This window comes from Triturus cristatus, chromosome 2_2, assembly GCF_964204655.1.
Source record: "Triturus cristatus chromosome 2_2, aTriCri1.1, whole genome shotgun sequence".
NCBI classification, from domain to species: Eukaryota; Metazoa; Chordata; class Amphibia; order Caudata; family Salamandridae; genus Triturus; species Triturus cristatus.
This window is the reverse complement of record NC_140582.1, coordinates 314,290,700-314,310,899: the sequence shown is the minus strand read 5'-3', so window position 1 is coordinate 314,310,899 and position 20,200 is coordinate 314,290,700. Positions and strand designations below refer to the sequence as shown.

Genomic DNA, 20,200 nt, shown 5'->3' with positions numbered 1-20,200 from the left:
AAACCAAGTAAAACACCTTGGTCCACTCTTCTTAGTAGTCTACGACCAACATAACCCCAAACATCTATAACCAAACCCATAAGCAAACACAACACTGCACTGCTAGAGGCATCCTGCACTAGGGTGGCGCCTCTGCCTCTCCACGCCTCTGATTGCATGTCAATGGCGACTTGTTTTAAGAGGTCTGTGGCTTGATTTATAGGTCCCTCATCTGGCAGGTGTATGTATTGTCCCAGTGGTGTCTATGTATAGAGTCAGAAATGATGAGGAAGTGCAGATCCTGCCCCTATTGTGTGCATCCCAGGTATGAGCCATTCAGGAAGTACATTCAAGTATGTGCTTTTGCAGCACTGGCTGATTTGCACTGCAGTTGTATAATCTTGAATGCGTATGTATTGTCACTATGGTGGTTGGATGGCAAACGTTTGCATAAGTGTTGGAAGGTTTGGTATTATTGCCTGTGCAGTGGTATGTTCCTGTCTGTACGTTTCTTTTGCAGTGAAAGTGTGCTTCTAATTAGCACCTCTGGCACATTTGGTCGCTGTTTCTAGGGATTCCCAAGTTGGGTTGACATCTCCACTTGAGTTAATCATGTGTTTGAATTGTAAAAGCACTGAGTGATAAACTGCAGTGAAAGTTAATCTCTCAGTTATGTTGGGCTATTTGTATTTAAAGTGTTTTCTGTCAACTGCTGGCGCAAAACCTCCTGTTGTAGGCATGGTGTAGCACTAAGTGACATATTGCGAGTTGAAGAATTTATTTTAAAATTACATCGAATTTGAGAAGCAATGTTTTTTCTAAAAAAAAAAAAAAAAATAGAACTAGAATTCCGACAGGAATAGCTGTTGTGGCAACTGTCCTATTATTCATTAATTCAGGGGAACATGTGTATGAGGCTAGCTTTACATGGCAGTTCTGCTTATTTTGTTGAAAGTAAGTTCACAATTATAACATTTATTTGATCTTGATGATATGTAAGCGTGAGTAAACAGTTCCATGCGTGAGACTAACCCTCGTGAGGATCTGGTTTACATTCTGGCATGGAACACCTAGCATTCTGTCTGCCTGTGTCTTTTGCACCATGGCATTCTGTTTGAGTCATTCTGATTACTGAAATAACGTGGTGAGTTCGAGCAAATAGATTGGTAAAAATATCCTGCATCAATGCTGGGAAAAGCCATGGCGTATCAAAGTGCTCCCAAAAGCGGATTGCATGGCTAGCACGCGCACAATCACGCGCATTGTGCCGCCATGCAATCCGCTTTGGCATCGCGCACTTCAAAGGGTCCGCTCCCCTGCCTGGAATGCGCTCCCTCGCCACGCTCCGCCGGGCTTGTTACAATTGTCTCTGACATCACGAAGCGCATCAAATGGAAACCATTGCTCATATTTTGTGGCATTGTTGGCGTTTTTTATTGTGCGCATTAGTCATTGCATCGTCAGAAACAAGCACTTCTGTGTTTTTAATGTGCTGCAATGTTTATGTTGAGGCGGTACTTTTAGATTAGCTGCTTCATGCTTTACTCCTCTACTGAAGATCGCCACGCTCTCTTTAAAACGAATTGCAAATACTTTGGCAGGAAATGAATGGATTTTGTATTTCCTTTTTTGTGCTCAGCCACAAAATGCACTTTTTTCATTTTTCGTTTCGTAAGACCTACAATTTGTCATGAGTCGCGCTTGACAGCTTTGAGTGTCGGAGGCGGTGACAGCACAATTGTGAGAGGAGATTGCACACTCAGCTGAAGTGGAGCGCTCGGCTGCCTTCAATATCACGGCCCCTTCACATCTATTGAGCGACTCGCAAGATGGCCGCGGTCACCTGGATCCGGAGATTGTAAACATTGATCACGCGGCTTTTTCAGCTTGAGTGCGGCCCATCAAACACTCTGGTACTTTAGACGTGGTGGGCTGCACTTGAGTGGCTTACATCACCACAGGCATGTTTTTCACAAATGCACAATATATCCCCTACATGGAAGAGTGCAATGAATATCTATTCATGTTGACAGGGAACAGAAGAGGGCTCTGTCATCACCATGAAAGATATTAGACGTGGCCAGTGTGGCTGTTGCCACACCACAAAAGGGCTTGTTTTAACTTAACATCCTGTGATAGAAGGGCAAATCCTGTGCGTACAACATATTCGTTTGTAAAAATGTTGTTGGCCGTACTCCTGCATACATATGATGCAAAGGCACACATCTTAAATGATAAACGCAAGTGAAACCAATTCGTGAGACATGCATTGTTCTGGTAGGAAAGCTCACGTGGTTACTGCAGTAATTCTAGATTTGTATGTTTCACGAGAAAGTCAATAGTTTGAATAGTGCTTGGTGCACTACGGAATAGTGGCGTGTTTCTGTAGTGCCAGAAATCACTGAGAATATGTAAGAACAAGCATTTGCAATGCAATAGGTCTCGCAGTTGTTAAGAGTTTGAGCTATTGGCACTGTAAATGGCAATGCCTTTTATTTATGTGTGGGTTTTTAAAACATAAATAAAAGGCATTGTCATTTACAATGCCAATAGGTTAACACTCTCGCAAATGCGAGACCTATTGCATTGCAAATGCTTGTTTTATTATGCTGGTAAAAAAAGTGAATGCGTTAGATTACTGTAGCATGCTTTCCTGCATTTACCAATGCTTTTGCCTCCTATTGCTTCTCTTATCAGTTTCCCATCAGTAAAGTACTGTATCCATCCACTTTTGGGGAACTGATTTTTTAAGACTTTACATTAGGCTTCTCTAACGAGTAGCTAATGAGCTACTGGTCGCTCTCCAGCTACTTGTTAGTCGGTCTCCTGTGTGCATCCCAGCTTTATGAATTGGAACGGTTTGTTTGCTTAACTTAACATATGTATGACAAAATTATTTATTTAAAGATGAAAATGTGTGTATTTTCAAAGCTTAAAGCTGATGTTTGGAGAAAATTGGTTACATTTTCAATATATTTAAAGGTGATTTTTGAGTGATAAATCATGTGCTGAGACTTGCTGCACATGATTTTTTCACTTTCACTTACCATATGACTGGCAGCCGTCTGCTTTTCTTTGAAAATACTGCAATAACAGGAGAAGTCCCCTACTGTCACACAGAATATCAATACGCTAGCCTTTAATTTTCCATTTGTTCCTTTCATAATTTGCTGTATGTTCTTATACTGTCTTTTAACTCTGGATGGCGACCGGTACCGCAGTGAGAATTCTTGAGCAGTTTATTATTAGTATTGACTTGGATGCCATGGATATGACAATACAACCATGATTCAACCAGACCACCGTATAACATCACCTAACACATTTTCACTCCACATAATACCACTCAACAACACACTTCAACTCCACCTAATTGCACTCTACTCAATACCACATAAATACACCCCACATAAATACACTATATGCCACATAACAATCCACATAAATACACTCCACACCAAACCACATATTTACACTCAATATAATTTCACTCATTTTCATTTCATAAGGCTTTATTCGGAGCTTAAAACACAAGTCCATAAAAGCAAAGCAAATACACAGCAAATACAATAAACATATCACATTATAAAATTGCGGACAGGTTACATGATTTAAAACATTTAAATAATTAAAAAAGCATACCAGGCCTTGCTTTGATAGCTGATAGGAGGAAGGTAGCAGTAAAAAAGCATACATCAGGATATGGTTTAAAAAGCAACTTCATAGCATCTTGTGTATTCCTAACTCCATATTTTAACAGGATAGGTTTGAGATAGGCTTGACGATAGTTATCATATAGGTTACATAACAGAAGAAAGTGCATAGTGCTTTGAGCTGATACGTTATCACATGGGCATGGGCCTACCGGATGTTTTTTGATACACGGGTAGGCCACCAGAAGATGGACTATCCCAAACCTTAATCTGGTAATAACATACCTGTGGGAGGGTCGAGTAACTAGGCTCAGATACGGCTGAAATCCCTCGTTTTCACAGAATCTGCCGTAAAACATACATGTACTTAAGTTACTACTGGTCCTTTCCCGTTGCTCTAACTTAAAATTCATAAAGCCCGATTTCATCACTTCTTTGGACAAACTGGAGGGGGCGTTACAATCATCTTTAAGTCTAATACCATAAATCTCTGTATAACAATTTATGACATATTTAATCCAGGGGATTTTTAGATGGCCATCGGTGGAGAGACAGTCTCCAATAATTGCTCTACTTAGGGAGGTCTCTTCCTTTAACCAGACGGAGCGCCACAACATTAAGGGCCTTAGTGCCAGTAAATCAGAGAGGTGGAAGATACCTAGCTCTCTGTGAGCCAAATCGTTGGTGGCTGATTTCGGCAAACACAGCAGCCTTTTAAGAAAGAGGTTTTCCTCCACTTGCAGGTTCCCTGCCTTGATATGCCCCCACACCCCGGCTCCATAGAGGGCCACCGATAAACATCTCATTTGAAAGATCGTCAGCATATCTTTAATCCGTTTATCTCCAATATTAGTAGCAAATTTGAACACCCCATAAGAGCTTTTTGCCATCTTAGCCTGGACACTATTGATCTCACTGGTCCAGCTGCCCGATTTAGAAAAAGTGATGCCGAGGTAATTAAAAGACTCCACTGTTGACACCTTATGACCTTCTATGAAAAAGGCATGGGGTTTTTTACATACCACACCACATTCCATAATAAAAGTTTTTGTCTTGTTAATCAACAGCTTCCTGTCGTTGATGAACAGTGAAAACCTGTCCATCAAACGCTGTAGGCCAATGGGGGTCCTAGACAAAATTACAGCGTCGTCCGCGTAAAGAAGTACGGGGACGCTGAAATCGTTAATTTTAGGTGCGTCAGCCACAACCTCCTTTAAAACTGAGTCCACTTTGTTAATAAAAAGAATAAAAAGTAAAGGGGCAAGCACACACCCTTGTCTAATTCCCCGTCTAACACTGAACTTGGGGGTACACTCCCCAGCCTGACCATAACGAACACTAGAATTTAATTTAGCATAGAGTCTCGCTAAGAAATAAACAATAGACTCTGGTGCCCCCATTTCCAATAACGTGGTCCATAAAATATTATGGTCCACCATATCAAAGGCACTACTCAAGTCTGCAAAGCAGAGATAGAGAGATCCTTTTTTTGCCTTGGTATATTTCCCTATAATTAAGTCAAGGTTGAGGCATTGTTCTAATGTTCCTCTGCCCTTCCTGAAGCCATATTGGGAATCAGCCTGGATATTATTGGACTCAGCCCATTCTTCTAGCCTAACCATGAGCACCCGGCTCATGATTTTCACCGAGGAGTCCAGGAGGGAAATTGGGCGGTAGTTCTTCGCATCCCCCCTGTCTCCTTTCTTATAGATTGGTACAATAATGGATTCCTCCCAGGTGTGGGGAACCCCGTTGGATACGGCAGTGTTGAATACCTTTGTAAGCAACGGACCCCAAATCTCTGGTACTGTTTTGTATACATCAATGGGAACCCCATCTGGTCCCTGGGCCTTCCCACCCTTGCTAGATTTGATACTATCCCACACTTCGGCGGTGGTAATGTCCAAAGGTATGACAGGCCACCTGTCATCATGAAGTTCTCCGTTTCTAGCCGAATCAAAAATCTGCGAAAAATGGGTGACCCAACTCTCCGAACTAACATTTGCTGATAGTTCGGGCATCTTATCATCCTTTAGAAAGGGGCTATTAACTGTTGCCCAAAATAATGAAGAATCCCGACTAGAGGCTGCTTGGTCCAATTTATCCCATGCCTCTTGTCTTAGTTCTATTTTCCTAGACTTAATAGCGGTCTGGTAGATCCCTCGTAATCCCCTAATGGTTCCAATATCTCTCTTCTCTGCTGACAGTGCTATTTTGAGCCTTTTAAGTGCAGTAGTGCATGTATGGTCAAACCATCCCCTGTGCTGGAGTTTCCTGCCCTTATGAGGTACAGTGAAGTTGCTATCTATGGTTAAATTAATATTAATAAAAGTATGCACGATTTCGGCATTTCCTTCTTCACTTTCTAAAATTGTAACAATTTCCGTAAGACATTTTGATACAATGGCATTAGACTGAATGTCCGCTTTATTACCTTTCCATCTGATACGAATACCATTAGGGCGATGGGGCTCAATATTGGTAATGGTACATGGAATATACACAGGTCGTTCCTTCCATAAGGATATCTCAGCAGTGATACAATTGTGATCACTAATTAAGTTATCCACAACTACAGGGGTTGAACACCATGGACCAATACCAGATGATATACAGATAAAATCAATCACTGTATTGGCGTTCCTTCCCGTGTAAGTGGGAATAATTTCACCTGAGTGATTAACCTGGTTAACCAATATTTCCATGTCATATATAGTTAAAATTTTGTTCAGAGAATTACCATAAGAATTATGAGGGAAGTGACAGACACCATCCCGCCAGTGATCAGTAAAGCCACAAACCCTTTGAGCGGCAAGGGGACACACCACTGTATTAAAATCTCCTACCCAAACGATATCAAAAACAATATCAAATTTGGTTACAATGTCTTCCATGGCAGATTCCAATGCAAGTGCAACCTGGCACCTTGAACAGTCAAAGACATTATTGTAAAAATTAATTAAAAGGATATTCCTGTCCTGCTCCTGTTGAAGCCATAAAATCTGGGAGTGTGCACCAACCAAAACATGTTTTTTAACTTTGAAGGGTGTATCTACAGAAATCAAAACCAATAACCCACCCTTTGTTCTGCCCGACGATGAGGCCACAGCTGGTAAATTAAAAGAAACAAAACCATTATAATTGATTGGGTCAACACACCAAGTTTCCTGAAAGCATATAATGTTAAAAGTATTAATAAATTCTACCCATCCCAGGCAAGTGACCTTAGATGAAAGTCCCGCGATATTCCAGCTAGCGATCAAGCAAGCACTCTGTCTCCCAGGTTTGGGAGAGGTTATGGGCCTAGTAGGAACAGAAGGGATAGAACTACAAGGCTGGTCCCCGAACAGGGGAGCACAATTCTCTCTTTCACAGTGACCAATCTTCCCACTGGTAATGTCATTCCCACTGGCATCTACTGTATCTGACACCCTCACAGTAACATTCCCTCCCTTGCCTCCCACAGTGTCAGCGGCATCTGTTGGATTAAACGAAACTGGCGCCAGTCAATCATTCCCATCCAGTCCGCTCAATACTTCAAATCGGTTTGCCGTAGTAATGGTAGGGCCAGGGAAAACATGCATATCTCCTTCTCTCGTCCCAGTAGGTACAAAATTGGGACGGGTATTAAGATGCCTATAGAAATACCCTAAAGGCCGAAGAGATATCCCTTGGTCCAATGAGGAAGATGACTGTGCTCTTAACAAAGCTGTGGATGCAAGATGGGGGCTACGGAAGTTAACTACAATACAGTCACCCCCGCAAGTCTTGCGCGAGCTCCCAATCCAATTGACTCTTCTTGTACTTATTATATCCTTTGCCAAGACTACTGGGAAGCCGCATTCCCGATGCAACCAATCCACAGTTTTGTTTTTCAAAGAAGCATGGGTTTCACTATGATTGCGGCCTGTTTCTTTAACTTGTGGAACATTGGTAAGAACTGCCACAAACGGGACACAAGCTGGGGGCAGGTCAGGTCTAGAAGTACCAGTGTTTTTTACACCAGGTCCAGACTGATTCACAGCGATAGGGGTATACAACAATCTTTGTTGGCCTAGAGTCTGCAGAGAATCTATAACATTTCGTCTCTCATCACATTGTTCACCGTATGATGTCTTAGGGGGGTTAATCTTGGCCGTTGGTTTAACTATCTCAGAGGCCTGTCGAGGGACATGATTATTTTCTGGAACCTCAATATTAACTTTGGTACCATTGCTTGCGTTGAGATGTGATTCTAACAAGCCTCCTAGTCTGGCCACTTCTGTAACTACCATATCAAGTTTGTTCAGTAATGGTTTAATTAGTAGATCAAACTTGGCATCAATCATACTGATTAAGAGGTCCAGCTGTCTACTATCAATAGTGACCGAGTGGCTATCCTGTACTACAATAGGGGTTTGAGCAGAATTAATTACTAAAGGATCAGTTCTCTTAGATAATGATGATCGCCCCCCCCCCCTCTTAGAATGTGCAATCTTATTATGTGTCCGGCTAGAACGTAGTATTCTCTGCGATGTTGTAGCCGTCAGGGTAGCAGTCGATGGGTCTGAAGTACGTATTAAATCCTCAAGAGAGGGGTCAACTGTACTATTTTCATCTATGGTGTCAACCACTATGGTGTCATCCGTATCATGAATCGGGTCATTGATCTCATCATTTACATTAACTACAGCAGGTAAAGGAGTAGGGGGGATAATATTTGAGAAAATAGGATCAATAGCTTCCACCCGCCCCAATGATTTCCTACGCTCTTGATTTATCTTATCGACCATCTTCACTAGGTAGTTATCCATGGTTGATTTAGCTGAAATAGATTTAACTTTAGACATGGAGTAAACTAATACAGTACTACTGCAATTCAGTCATAGATGACAAACGATTACCAACCCTGACAACCCTCTCGTATTCTCCACAATCCACTATGACAATATGAGCTAGACCCGGTTGGTGCTACTACACGTAAGGAGAGATCACAGCCTCCTTCTGTCCCGGGCTATCACAATCCACAACGTGCAACAGAATGCCAGAGTCCCAACGTTTGCAATTGTCACAGTACCTTATAACAGTGACCGTATCACAGCAGATAAGGGGGGGTGGCCCTGCCCGGCCTCTTCCGGCCCCGGACGGCCACAGACGGCCCGCCCTCTGCCCGGGCTCAGCCCGGCGTCGCCCGCACGCGTCCCGCGACGCGTAGGCAGCGGCGTTCTTTTAAGCGCCTCGTGGCGCAAACAGGGCGTCCGCGGGTCTGGTGGCGCTCAGGATGCTGTGGGATGTAGTTTCTGCCCTGTCCCCGCTCTGCGGTCGCTGGTGTGGATAGCGGCGGCGGGGGACTGCAGCACAGCAGGTAGGCAGCGCTGGTAAAGGCAGCAGCAGGAAACTCCTCGCAATGGCCAGCTGAACACAGGGACCCGCTCCGCCGAGGCAGCGGCGTTCTTTTAAGCGCCTCGTGGCGCAAACAGGGCATCCGCGGGTCTGGTGGCGCTCAGGATGCTGGGGGATGTAGTTTCAGCCCTGTCCCCGCTCAGCGGTCGCTGGTGTGGATAGCGGCGGCGGGGGACTGCAGCACAGCAGGTAGGCAGCGCTGGTAAAGGCAGCAGCAGGAAACTCCTCGCAATGGCCAGCTGAACACAGGGACCCACTCCGCCGAGGCAGCGGCGTTCTTTTAAGCGCCTCGTGGCGCAAACAGGGCGTCCGCGGGTCTGGTGGCGCTCAGGATGCTGGGGGATGTAGTTTCTGCCCTGTCCCCGCTCTGCGGTCACTGGTGTGGATAGCGGCGGCGGGGGACTGCAGCACAGCAGGTAGGCAGCGCTGGTAAAGGCAGCAGCAGGAAACTCCTCGCAATGGCCAGCTGAACACAGGGACCCGCTCCGCCGAGGCAGCGGCGTTCTTTTAAGCTCCTCGTGGCGCAAACAGGGCGTCCGCGGGTCTGGTGGCGCTCAGGATGCTGGGGGATGTAGTTTCTGCCCTGTCCCCGCTCTGCGGTCGCTGGTGTGGATAGCGGCGGCGGGGGACTGCAGCACAGCAGGTAGGCAGCGCTGGTAAAGGCAGCAGCAGGAAACTCCTCGCAATGGCCAGCTGAACACAGGGACCCGCTCTGCCGAGGCAGCGGCGTTCTTTTAAGCGCCTCGTGGCGCAAACAGGGCGTCCGCGGGTCTGGTGGTGCTCAGGATGCTGGGGGATGTAGTTTCTGCCCTGTCCCCGCTCTGCGGTCGCTGGTGTGGATAGCGGCGGCGGGGGACTGCAGCACAGCAGGTAGGCAGCGCTGGTAAAGGCAGCAGCAGGAAACTCCTCGCAATGGCCAGCTGAACACAGGGACCCTCCACACAGTTCCATGCCACACAATTCAACTCCACACCACATATATCCAATTCACAACACATAGTTCCACATCATGCTGCAAAATTCAACACCACAAAATTCCACTCCACTTCATGCCACTCCATGACACACAATATCACTCCAATATCACTCCACATAATTACACTCGATAATACACAATCCCACTCCAAATAATTTCAATACACTTGAAGCCACATAATTTATATCTACACAATTCCACTGCACATCATGGCAGATAATTCCACTACACAAAACTTAACTCAACACCCCACAATTCCAAACCACACTAGTGCACAACAAACAATTCCAATCCAACCCACATAATTCTAATCCACACCACATACATTCAATCCACTCCATAACACATGGCTAAAACACATCAACATTGACAATGCCAATAGCTCTCAAATACAAAGCTAGAAACACAGTTTCATGCCACACATTTCAATTTCACACATGTCCAATCCACATCACATAATTTGACACCAAATCACATAATACTATTCAAACAACACAATTACACAACACACCACATACATCCAATCCACACCACACAATTACACATTGTGCCACAAAATTCAACACCACACCACATAATTAAAGTCCACTACATACCACTCCACAACACAAAATGCAATTACACATAATTACACTCCATAACACACAATCCCACTCCATATAATTCCAGTACACCAATACCACATAAATACTATCCACATATTTCCACAACACCATGCCACATAATTCCACAGCACAAATCCACTCCACACCAAGGAATTCCACGCCACACAACTAACTAATCCAATCCAACCCACATAATTCCACTACACACCACATACATACACTTCATAACACATAGGTAAAAGACATTGCCATTTACAATGCCAATAGCTCTAACTCAAACAAATGTGAGACCAATTGCATTTCCAATGCTTGTTTAGTTTTGTGATATAGTTAGAACTTCCTCAGTCTTTCATTATTCTAATGTTGCTAATATGAGTAGGTTTGAGCAGATATACATTTTTATCAGTAAAGCAGATCCCCATGGAATACTCTTTAAATCCTACGGTTGTGTTTCCCCAGACCAAACCCTCTCAAAATATACTGCCAACCAGTATGGATGACATGTGATTCATACACCTTGTAATCCTCATTGGCTTATGTGACATTCCCTGTAGACTGATTTATATACTTGTATGATTCATTGTCTCTGTATAATGTGTGCGTGGTCTAAAGTACTGACACACACTACACTGATATGAGTTACGCTATACAACAAATGAAATGCATATGAGAGAGGGGCTACGTAAAGATGAGGGGCACTGTTGGAGGGTGGCAGTGAGGGAATCTGAGGAGGAGGTAGTGGGAGGGGCTATGGAGCGAAGAGGGGCACTGTTGGAGGGTGGCAGTGAGGGAATCTGAGGAAGAGGTCATGGGGTGGAGGGTGGAGCTAGGGAGAGACGAGGGGCACTGGTGGAGGGTGGTAGTGAGGGAATCCGAGGAAGAGGTCAATAGTGGGGGCCATGGAGGGATGAGGGGCACTGTTGGAAGGTGGTAGTAATGGTATTTACGGAGAAAGAGGTTCTTGGTGTGGTGCCAAAAAAGACTTTCGCATCAGCGCTAAAGACCCTGTCATGGTCTTTCTGTTTTTGTTTATTTAATTAGCAGTCGGGTCATAAGGGCTACTGGAACATACTTTAAAGTGTGTGCTAATTATATTTACTGCTATATTCAATGTTTTAAGTTTGAAGGTGATTTTACTAATGTTTGTGGAGCCCGATGGTGCCTGATATGGGGCTGGGGCCCAAGGTCAACTGTGAGATAAGGTGCACTGGAGAGGAGTAGTGGATAATCAAGCCTGTAAAGGGGTGCGTTGCAGAGTCCGGGGTCAGGTGGAGGTAGTAATGAAGAAGGATTCTCCCTGAAGGCTCGCACAGAGGGAGCCCGAGAAGTGTCAGTTGCCTGATACTCCCACCTCAGAAACCTCATGTTCCCATCAAAGGAACATACATAGAAAAAACACTTTTTGAGAGTGATAATATTTAGAAAGAGATTTGGAAAAGAGTGCGTTTTACTGGGCCTTGTAAGACTAAGGAGAGATAAAGGAGGGCCCGGAAGCAGGCCTGCCTAGACATATTTGCGACAAATCAAGCCCGCAGTGGCCCACCCAAATGCACCCTTGGCCCACCCAAATAAAAATTCCTGGAGCCGGGCCTGATTGGGCCTGTGCCATTGCACTGGCTGCGACAACGATAGCTAAATTTATCTCACTAAATCGTTATTATGTTCTGTATCTTTACAATCTTGTACAATATTACATTTGTAATGCATGACTGTGATGCCATCCACGCGGACCATTTAATCCCCATTCCTCTGCCCCCTGGCCTGCAGAAGCAAATGTTTCAAGAATTATGCTTGACGTGTTTGTAATTCGTGCAAGAATAAAAACCGATCGACGTGAACTGAAGTACGCACCCTCTCCAGAACGCAAATGTACACTAACTATGTTTGTAATTTGAACAGCGTTTCCATGTTTCGAGAGTAATAATCCTCAATAAGAGCCCGTAAACTTTCAGCGTTACACATAGCACTATACCAGCGCCCCCAAATTAAGTTAGCAGCAGTTTTAGAATACATGTTATGAAGCGCTATTTAGATGCTAAATACAGTACAGTTTTGGCGCTGCAAAGAACGACGAACTTACAGTGGTCACCGCCAGTGCGTGGACGCCCAGGGACAGGCCGAGGAGCACACAGAGCAGCTGCGGCGCTTTCATGGCGAATTCCGTTCCTCTGTGGTGATGAAAGGGGTGCTCCTTTCGGACATGAAACGACGCAGGTTTAATATTTAACCTCTCTTGAAATACTACCGAGGGGCTTCTTTGGAAGACCAGCAGCGCCGGAATGTATAAAGAGCCCGAACCCAAACACCGCCCCCAGGAGCCTGGTTTTACGGGAATCAGCAGCGTTGCAAAAGAAGAGATAAGGCGCACGTCACTCAGCAGACTCCGCCCCCGGCAGCGGGCCGATCCGGCGAGAGAGGTGATGCACCGCGGGATTATTCTCTTACACTATATAAACCTCTCAAACAATGGCTGTGTTCATTATTGGAAGTTCCACTTCACACTACTTCCGCTTGCGCCTTCCCTCATTTAAATATACATCGGATTAGCTCGATAACGCATCAGCTCGTTTACCTGTCAGTATTGTAAGCAGGCACGCAACACCCATTGGACTCACAGGGCTTCAGCCGCACCCCCCCACCCCGTCGCGTGTGGCAGCCCGGGATGAGACAGCCTCGCAGCGCACACACAGCCGCACCCGAGCACTTCACAGGTCTTTAAAAGACCATTTGCATGTTAATGAGGTCTCGCTGTTGTTTCACCCCTTCTAAGAGCCCCTGCAGCTCCACTCTGCCTATGGCTTGAAAGATTCAGCCCCCCCCCCCCGTATTTTTTCTTAGCGTCCCCCCCCCCGAAATTTGGCTCCAGTTGCGCCTCTGATTGTAAGTAGCATTTGTATATTTATTACTATGTAGGGCACTTAGCTACAAAGATAGCAAGCTACAAGGTGTAGGAAACAGAGAGAATTCGAGATATATTTTCCAGTAGCGAATAGAGCAATCCCGTGAGCTCAGGATTCGCTGCAAAAAGGCCCGTGGCGATCGTTACTAAACGTCCACAAACAAGTTTCCTCACAACGTAGGATAGCGTGTGTAGCACTTGGACTTATTCCTCGTTCTTTGCTGCTACACGCTCCGCATTTCCCAAATGTTCACAAAAAACTATTTTGGAGTTAAAAACACATAAACAGTAAATGACATCTAATTTCATACGTCATAGATCTCTAACACATTCCTTGACGCTCTCACTATATTAATTACCCATTCGATTGAGGGTTTATATGTCTAGTGTGCTACACACATTGGTCGCGCCTTTATTTATTAAAGGCTCAGTGTGAATCCACAGTCATTAACCCCATGGAAGCCCCCCTCGTCATAGTAATACCGTGTGAGGCTGTCCTGCCTTAAATCAGAATCGCTTCGCCAAGTTATTTCAATATAATCCCTCTCCACAGCCACTTCCTTCTCGTGTTTCTGTCTCAGAGGGACACTTTCTTCTGCTCTGGAATCCAGATACACTCAAGGCGTCCATTTTCAGGAGTAGTTGAAGCATATCAGGGACAGAGGCGCAACTAGAGCCAAATTTCGGGGGGGGAGGGAGGGGGGGGCTGAATCTTTTAAGACATAGGCAGAGCGGAGCTGCAGGGGCTCTTAGAAGGGGTGAAACAACAGCGAGGCCTCATTAACATGCAAATGGTCTTTTAAAGACCTGTGAAGTGCTCGGGTGCGGCTGTGTGCGCGCCGGGAAGCTGTCTCAGCCCGGGCTGCCACACGCGACGGGCCCGGGCTGAAGCCCTGTGAGTCCAATGGGTGTTGCGCGCCTGATCAGGGAGATGTTGGGATTTCCGTTCAAAGAGGTGCCGCACGATTCCATAAATGATGTAGGTATGAGTTTTTATTTATTGCACTTGCATGCCTCTCTTAGGTACAATCCACATGTAGTGACATTATCATAATGTGTCTTTCATCGTCCCTACGATTTTGATAAGATGTATAAAATGTCTATTATATTTTCAATGTAATTTTATGAGGATAAATCAACAAATAATAAAGAAAGCATATGCCAAAGTGGGTCGTATTGTGCTTTCTCTGCCGCATACGTATCTGTCCAGGTGACTGTTGAGCTGTTCAACTGAATACACAGGTCGCCAGGGGAAGTCATTTCTAATTATAGTTGCTGAACTGCCCCAGGATCCTTTATCCTGCAGGGGTTTATTTTGTGACATAGGGTAGTGATAAGACCGGATCCTTATTTTTGGTCCAAGGTCCAATCTACTTTTCAATGTTCACAGGAGATAATTCTTCCCATTCTCTAGTCTTTAGATAACATTATTTTTTCCCTGGATTTCCGAAGAGCTCTTTTGGAGTATTTGAAGCAGACAACACCAATTCGAGTCTCTCTTTGATTCTCGTGGGGCAGGCAGCCTCTAGAGGTCAAAAGGCAGCTAGCACTAATATCAGTAGATGTGTCAGGCCTATCCTTCTATGGGCTTGGATCGGCCAGAGAGTGTCATGGCCAGGTCTACCAGGGCTGTGGCTACTTCTTGGGCTGAGGCAGGAGGGGTTTCCCTCCAGAAGATATGCAGAGTGTTTGCATGGGCCTTTTCCAATTCTTTTCTGTCACATTACGAATTGAGGGGCATATTATCAAGAGCGGCGTTAAAATTATCACCTCTTTAGTGGCAGGAAACTGCAGCAAAAGCGGCGATAATGGGCTTGATAATATGCCGCAGAGAATTCTAATAGAAGCCCATGTTCACACCAGAACATGGGCTTCTATTGGAATTCTCAAGGGCATATTATCAAGCCCATTATCGCTGCTTTAGCGGCAGCGGCGATAATTTCAACGTCGGATCTTGATAATATGCCCCTGAATTTGTTCCTCATGAGATACTGGCAATTTTAGTAACTCAGTGGTGAAAACTACAATTAATTAATTGTTGGAAATGGTTCAGAAGCATATAATTGTGTCTGTGATGTTCTTTTCTTGCACTTGGCTACATCCTCACACGTTATTACTATGACACGGAGGACTTCCATGGCAGTAATGAACGAGTTACTTACCGGTAATCTTCATTATAGTTAGGAAAGTCCTCCTCATCATAGTAGGATCCCACACTATTGGATGTGGTTGGAACCACTAGGAAGTGGTCGTGGTCAGGAGGGATTATATAAAAAAAACTTGGCAAAGTGATTCTGTTGTTATTACTATGACGACAAGGACTTTCCTAAGGGTAATTAAAATTTTCGGTAAGTAATTAGTTCATTAATTTACATACATGAGCAATGTATATTTGCTGTTCTTGTTGACTTCTCTGGAACCCCATTAAATTACTACAGAAAGCCAGGGGCTCTAGCTGAAACAATTTCTATATTTTGAATCTCAAAGCAATACAAAAAGTACAGTAAAAAGCATACATCAAGCTCCTATACAAGTTACAAAATATACCATTGACTTCACAAAAACAAGGAAACAATGTGCTAGGCTCTAACTTACCACTTTGTCTTTTTTGCTCATTATGCATGCTTCCTTTTTGGTCTGTGTGTATTGTCCATACTAGTTTCTGGTACTTGAGCTGCTTCCACGATTCAAGATAAGGATACAAATGACATTTTTAGCCTTTAATTTCAAATTCCTTTGCATTTACAGCGCATTAAAAAAAAGTAATTTTACAATTCGTTTTTTAATGTATATATACTTTATTACCCCCAGGTCCCTCCGTCCTCGACACCGTCATGGACAAGTGAGATGTAACTATCTCACTGACAGAAAAAGAACGAAGGAATGCTGGACCTACCCTTCCCCCTCCCACTGGGAGTACTTAAGGAGTACCGTCCCAGCATTCCTCCTGTTCTTTTTCTGTCTTCCTGACGGTGTGAGGACGCGGCAGGAGCGGGGGCGCTCCTGCCTTCTTTCTGGATATCGCGTTGTGGCTGCTGGTTCTTACCTGGTGCCGGCGGCCCTTCGTTGTTGGCCTCTCCCTCCCTGCTGGGCTTGGGGGGAGTGGCGCGGGCCTCTCCATTTTCGTAAACCTCGCGGCGGTGTAATGCCGCGTTGGTTTCTTCTTGGCCCGATGGCCGCCTCCCCTGGCCTGCCGGGCTTGCTGGGGGGCGCGGCCGAGCTGCTACTCTGGATAGGTTGGAGCTCCTTCCCCGGCCGGAAGTCCTCATGCCTGACTTCCGGTTTTTGATCGTGTGGACGGAAGTCAGGCGCCTCGAGGTTACCGGCTTTGGGAAACTCGTTATAACGAGCGTTTGGGGTGAGTACCGCATAGCGGTTGTTATCTCTGGCGATTTTGCTGTTGTTGGTGTGTTCTTTACGATGGGAAAGCATTCCAGGAAAAGACATCACCGGGAGAGGTCTTCCTCTTCTTCTAGTTCTTCCAGGTCTCCCTCACCTGCCAGGTCCAGGCGCCGTGATGCTGGTGCTGATGCGCGTATTAAGCGCATGATCAGGGAAACCTTGACTGAGATGGGTGATGTTGGATCCCGTCGCAGGTGTCCTGCTCCTGTTTCTTCGGCCTCTAGTGGCGATGAGTCTGCTGGTTTGGGGGATGAAGAGTTGGAGGGCAAATATGTGGACAAGGATGCTATGACCATTATTGTGCAGCATGTTAAGGAGAACATGGGGTTCCCTGACGAGGACGCGCCTAGTACCTCTAGGGGCCCTTTGTTGCGACAATTTCAGAGTGCTGCCACTGTCGATGTACCTGTCCATCCCTTCATCAAGGATGTTTTGAAGCGCGAGTGGGCTGATCCTGACCGCATCCTGATTCCGCGATTCATGACTAAACTCTATCCTCTGCAGGATATGGCTACTGAACTGCCTGATACTATTCCTATTGACTCACTTGTGGCTAGTTTGGTGGGGTGTACTTCCCTTGCTGAAGATGCTGTGCTGAATGATCCGGTTGACAAGAAGGCGGATGTGGCGCTCCGTAAGGTGTATTCTGGTTCCCACCTGGCCTTGAGGGCGGGCATCTACGGGACTTATGTGTCGCAGTCCCCGTTGTCTGACCTGAAGTCTCTCTATCAGTCTATGGATAATGCCACGGACTGTTCTAGTTTGCTTGAGCAGATTGAGCGTCAGGTGGAGCTGCTGTCTGATGTCTCCTTTGACGTTGTGCGTGCTTCTGCTCTGTCCGGGGGGGCTTGTGTGGCTGCCCGTCGCAGTCTTGTCCTTAAGGACTGGAAGACGGACTCTGCGCAGAAAGCATGCGCTTTGAGGTTGCCCTTTCAGGGTACAATGTTGTTTGGGGGGGAGTTGGAGGCGAAATTGCACAAATTATTTAAGGAAAAGAAGCATTCTTCTTCTTTTAAAGTCTCCGCTACTGCTCCTGTCACTTCTAAACCCAAATCTTTCTTTCGCCCTGCTTCTCGTAGGCAGTTTGTGAGAGGCCAGGGTAGGTTTGCTTCTGGCCGTGGTCGGGACCGTAAGGCTAAGTCCCCTCCTCCTGCCAAGCCGCGTTCCTGACTCTTTGGCGGTGGTTCCCGGGTTGTTGGTTGGAGGGCGGCTGCGCTTCTTCCTGGATGCCTGGGTTCAGTCTTGTTCCGACGTCTGGGTGTTGGACATCATTCGCCAGGGTTATGTTCTGGAGTTTACGGCTCCTCCTCCAGACTCGGGTGTTCGGCCGACTCCTTGGCCTTCGAGTCGTGTGAAGCGGTCTCATCTTTCTCTCGGGATTCTGGACCTTCTTCGGAAGGGTGCCATTCAGGAGGTTCCTCCGTTGGAGACGGGGTTGGGTTTCTATTCCCTGGTCTTTCTGGTTCCAAAGAACACGGGGGGTTTCCGCTTGATTTTGGATCTGCGGGTTATGAACAAATGGGTGGCCAAGATTCCTTTCCGCATGGAGACCTTGCAGAGGGTGATTCCATTGGTGCTGCCGGGTCACTTCATGTGTACCCTCGATCTTCAGGATGCGTATTACCATGTCTCGGTCCATCCTCGATCCCGCAGGTTTCTGCGGTTTTGTGTTCAGGGGCGTCATTACCAGTTCATGGTGTTGCCATTCGGGCTCCGGTCGGCGCCAAGGGTGTTTACGAAGGTGGTGGCGCCTTTGGTCGCGTGGCTTCATCTCCAAGGGGTGATGGTGTACCCCTATTTAGACGACTGGTTGATCCATGCTCCATCTCGGGTCCTGTTGCTGGAGGCCAGGGAGGTGGTGTGCTCGGCGTTGCGGTCCCATGGGTTTCTGATCAACTTGCCCAAATGTCAGCTGACGCCGTCACAGGACATGGTTTTCATCGGGACCCGCTTCCGTTCGGATCTGAACCGTGTGTTCCTCCCCGAGCCTCTGGTTGTGACGTTGGTGTCCCTTGCTCGTCGTTTCCGGGTGGGGGGTGCTTTTCCGGTACGCCTTTGGTTGCGTCTTATGGGTCTGATGGCGGCGACAGTTTTTACGGTGGCATGGGCACGTTTTCATCTGCGCCCCCTTTGGGTGTACCTCCTGTCTCTCTGGGATCCCCTGTCCCGCGACTTGGATGTTCTTATTCCTGTGTCTCCGGTGGTCCTCCCGGTTCTTCTTTGGTGGTCTGTGAAGGATCATCTGTCTTTGGGTCTGCCCCTGCAGTCTTCTCCTTCTCTGGTCTTGACGTCGGATGCCAGCGCCTTGGGTTGGGGGGCGACCTTGGGGTCTGGTTCCCTTCAGGGTCGTTGGTCCCTCCTGGAGAGCCGCCGGTCGTCCAACTGGAGAGAGCTCACGGCGGTGTCCCGAGCTGTGATGGGTTTTCGGGATCTGTTGCTCGGTCGGAACGTGTTGGTGCGGTCCGACAATATGGTGACGGTGGCTTATCTGAATCATCAAGGGGGGATTCGTTCGGCTTCCTTGAATGCGATAGTGGTGCCCCTGTTTTGTTGGGCGGAGGGCCATCTGCTGTCTCTGACGGCGGTTCATCTTCGGGGAGTGGACAACTTTGTGGCGGATGCCCTGAGTCGGTGCTTTCCGGATTCTCTGGAGTTGTCTCTCACCCCGGTTGCGTTTCGGCTTGTGTGCGGGAGGTTTGGGCGTCCCTTTCTGGACCTCTTTGCCTCCCGGCACAATGCTCAGCTCCCTCGGTTTTGCTCCCGGTTTCTGCAGGAGGGTTGCTGGGGGGTGGACACTCTGTCTCTCCCGTGGCCGTCGCGTCTCCTCTATGCCTTCCCCCCCCTGGCTCTGGTTCCCAGGTTTCTGGCCCGTTTGTGTCAGGAGGATCGGGAGGTGGTGGCGGTCCTGACGTTTTGGCCTCGGAGGTCTTGGTTTCCAACGGTGCGTCTTTTGGCGGTGCAGGGTCCCTGGTTTCTTCCCCTGTCTCCGTCTCCGCTTCGTCTTCCCCGTGCCTGTCGCTTCTCCGGTTGCGGTTGTCGGTGTGGAAGTTGAGAGGCAGGGTTGGAGACGGCGCGGTTTCCCGGAACATTTAGCGGTGGCTCTTCAACGTTCCCGGCGGCCTTCTACCCTTAAGGCTTATGATAGGCATTGGGGTAATTTTGATCGTTGGTGTTCGGCGTTGGGGGTCTCCCCTTTGTTCTGTTCCTTGCAGGTTGTCCTTCAGTTTTTGTGGGAAGGTTTCGAGAAGGGTTTGGCTGTGTCTACTCTGCGGGCCCAGTGGGCCGCTGTTCGGGCTTTTCGTTC

At 46.8% G+C, this 20,200-nt stretch overlaps 1 protein-coding gene across 2 annotated transcripts in view; it reads right to left on the bottom strand.

Moving 5' to 3' along the window:
- The window catches only part of CFI (complement factor I), a 181,567-nt gene extending 168,797 nt beyond the window's left edge, over positions 1-12,770 (bottom strand). For both annotated transcript variants that reach the window (XM_085641367.1, XM_085641368.1), the window contains exon 1: positions 12,676-12,770. In XM_085641367.1, the coding sequence (XP_085497493.1) occupies positions 12,676-12,747 (72 nt within the window). In that variant the 5' untranslated portion in view covers positions 12,748-12,770. The remainder of the gene's footprint in view (positions 1-12,675) is intronic.
- Between the last annotated feature and the right edge of the window lie 7,430 nt (positions 12,771-20,200).